Source organism: Aegilops tauschii, chromosome 2 (genome assembly GCF_002575655.3).
Source record: "Aegilops tauschii subsp. strangulata cultivar AL8/78 chromosome 2, Aet v6.0, whole genome shotgun sequence".
In the NCBI taxonomy this organism is placed as follows: Eukaryota; Viridiplantae; Streptophyta; class Magnoliopsida; order Poales; family Poaceae; genus Aegilops; species Aegilops tauschii.
The window spans coordinates 30,459,248-30,461,706 of NC_053036.3; the positions used below are offsets into that span (position 1 = coordinate 30,459,248).

The window sequence follows — 2,459 nt, forward strand, 5'->3', positions numbered from 1 at the left end:
GTGACATGACAATGGGTTAAAGAAATGATGCTGGACCATCCATCACTTATAGAAACATGAGGACAAAGCTATAAATTCTTATAGAAATGATTAGCTGGTGAAGGTTTCCCCGCTATGTACAAGTCCATGTGCATTTTAAACAGTCCATCTTGGGATTGCAAGCCGGCGTTTTATTCTATCACTACTAAGGTGCTAATCTGTTGTATATATTGGTCTTTATGAGACAGGCAGAGCTCTGTTCATCGTTCATTGGGGTATGGGTAGACATCTAAAACATATATATTTATAAATATGGAATTGTTCGTGCTGCGAATTATTTTCTGAAGTGATAACAACCTTCATACAATGATGCCTTATCACCCTGAAGAGAGTGAACATCGTCTATCGAATATACACCTTCGGCTCGCTCCAGTGTTTGTAGTCGTCGCTAGGTGGTCAACGGACCTGGATGTGTTTTTTACTTCTGATGATCTTTGTACTACTTTGACAGTTGATAAATAGATTGGAAGTTTTCTCGCACACACACAACTATGTTCCAGTTTTCCTTGTAAGGGCAAACTATGGCACTTGTAAACACAGAGGTAAATCCGTGACCCTTCAGACATTGGTGTCAATTGTCACCTATGTTGATCAGCGGATCAAGAGCCTTGATCAAATCGACGGTCGACGCATGCATGCATGCAGTGCATGGCGTGATCAGCCGACGGAGTTTTAATTCGCCATCTGCAAATTCGGCGCGCCAAATCAGCCGGTCTGTCCTTGTCTCGCTTCACTGCGCCGATCGACGGCCGACCACCACCACCATCGGAGCATTCAACCAGATCATCCATCGAGCTGTGCCGCTGCCGACCAATGCGGAGCGGAGGCCTATATAAGCCATGCGTCGCCTCTTCCATCCATCCATCCATCGAGCTGCCACTTGATGCCAGCAGGCAGCTGAGTTCAGAGAAGAGACTCGAACATGGCAGCTCCGACAGCATTCTTCCTCGGCGTTTGCGCGGTGCTGCTGGCGGCCGCCGTCGCCAACGCCGACGCGGCTTCCGTGGTGGTCGGCCTGGCCAAGTGCGCCGGCTGCACCAGGAAGGACATGAAGGCCGAGGAAACGTTCAAGCGTCTCCGCGTGGCGATCAAGTGCAGGAACGTCGAGGGCGAGTACGAGAGCAAGGCGGTGGGCGGCCTCGACCGCACCGGCGCCTTCAGCGTGCCCCTGGCCACCGACCTCCACGGCGCCGACTGCGTCGTGCAGCTTCACAGCGCCGCCTCCAATGCGCCGTGCCCCGGCCAGGAGCCGTCCAAGATCGTGCCGCTGTCCGAGGGCGCCACCACCTTCGGCGTCGTTGCCGGCGCCAAGACCACTGCCACGCCGTCGGTGGCGTCCCCGGAGTGCGCGTCGGCCTTCTGCCCCTCGACCCCGCCCGACATCGGGAAGAAGTCCCACGGCGGCGGCCACCACAAGAAGAAGCACAACCCGCACAAGCCGGAGACCAAGGCCCTGCCGTAAACAGAACTCCATCCGACTCCATTGAAATCCCCATGATTTCGTTCTGTCACCGTGTGCTATTTACGATTTCAGTGTCTGCAGAACTCAGCAGAGTTCAGAATAACACGATTATAAGAAGGACAGACGGATCTGCGTGTGTCACGGTGTATCCTTCTTACCAGTGTTTGTAATATCAGTGTGATTTTTCTACGGGAAACAAGAAGTTATCGTAATAAATCAAGTAATATATCCGGTTTTGATGGTTCAGGGTTGAAACTTAGCCGGTTTAGAGTTTAGGGTTGAATCTTATAGATAAACCAAAGAGATCAGAGCTATAATATGGTACTTACAGGGCTTCCAAACGCGGCCAGCAAGTCATGAACATGACAAACAAACGATTAAGATTACAACGGGGGAACACAAAGTCATTACTACAAGTCATGAACATGACAAACAAACGACATCATACCTGGAGCAACATTATCCAAAAAGCACCCCCAGTAATGAACTCCATATAAGATGAGAAGATAGCATAGTGCACAATGAACAAGAACCACGTAGTGAGCAACCAGCAGGGTCGCACATTCAAATTTAAGGAGAGATTAGGTGTCTGCTGCTGAATGCATCCTGAACTCTGACGGATCAAGGTATGACATATCAGTTCAAGAAACCCCAACATATGAGTTTAGGCCTACCAAGTGCATCACTGTAGCTACAGAGAATTTCTGCATGGCGTATGATATCGAGGGAGCTTCGCAAAAGTTTCTTCATGCCATTCTGTAATGGACTGCAGACTGCACATTACATATCTTAGAGATTACCACAATCTCCACAGAGTTCCGTATCAAATCAAGGAGAGAAAAGATTAATTTCCAGTTTGAGTTCACAAGATTCAGTAAATAACATACTAGAATGAAACATATCAGTTGTTTTCGGTGCTTTCAGTGAATATGGCAAGCAAAACGGATTGCATGAGGAT

General features: G+C 48.9%; 1 protein-coding gene across 1 annotated transcript; it reads left to right on the forward strand.

The window, feature by feature from the left end:
• Positions 1 to 896: 896 nt before the first annotated feature.
• Positions 897 to 1,717, forward strand: LOC109775398 (uncharacterized). Its single transcript, XM_073507771.1, has one exon. The coding sequence runs from the start codon at positions 962 to 964 to the stop codon at positions 1,499 to 1,501; it is 540 nt and encodes a 179-aa protein (XP_073363872.1). The 5' UTR covers positions 897 to 961; the 3' UTR covers positions 1,502 to 1,717.
• The last annotated feature ends 742 nt before the right edge of the window (positions 1,718 to 2,459 follow it).

Coding starts and splice junctions, on each gene's coding strand:
- LOC109775398 (XM_073507771.1), top strand. CDS start 962: ATGGCAGCTCCGACAGCATTCTTCCTCGGCGTTTGCGCGGTGCTGCTG.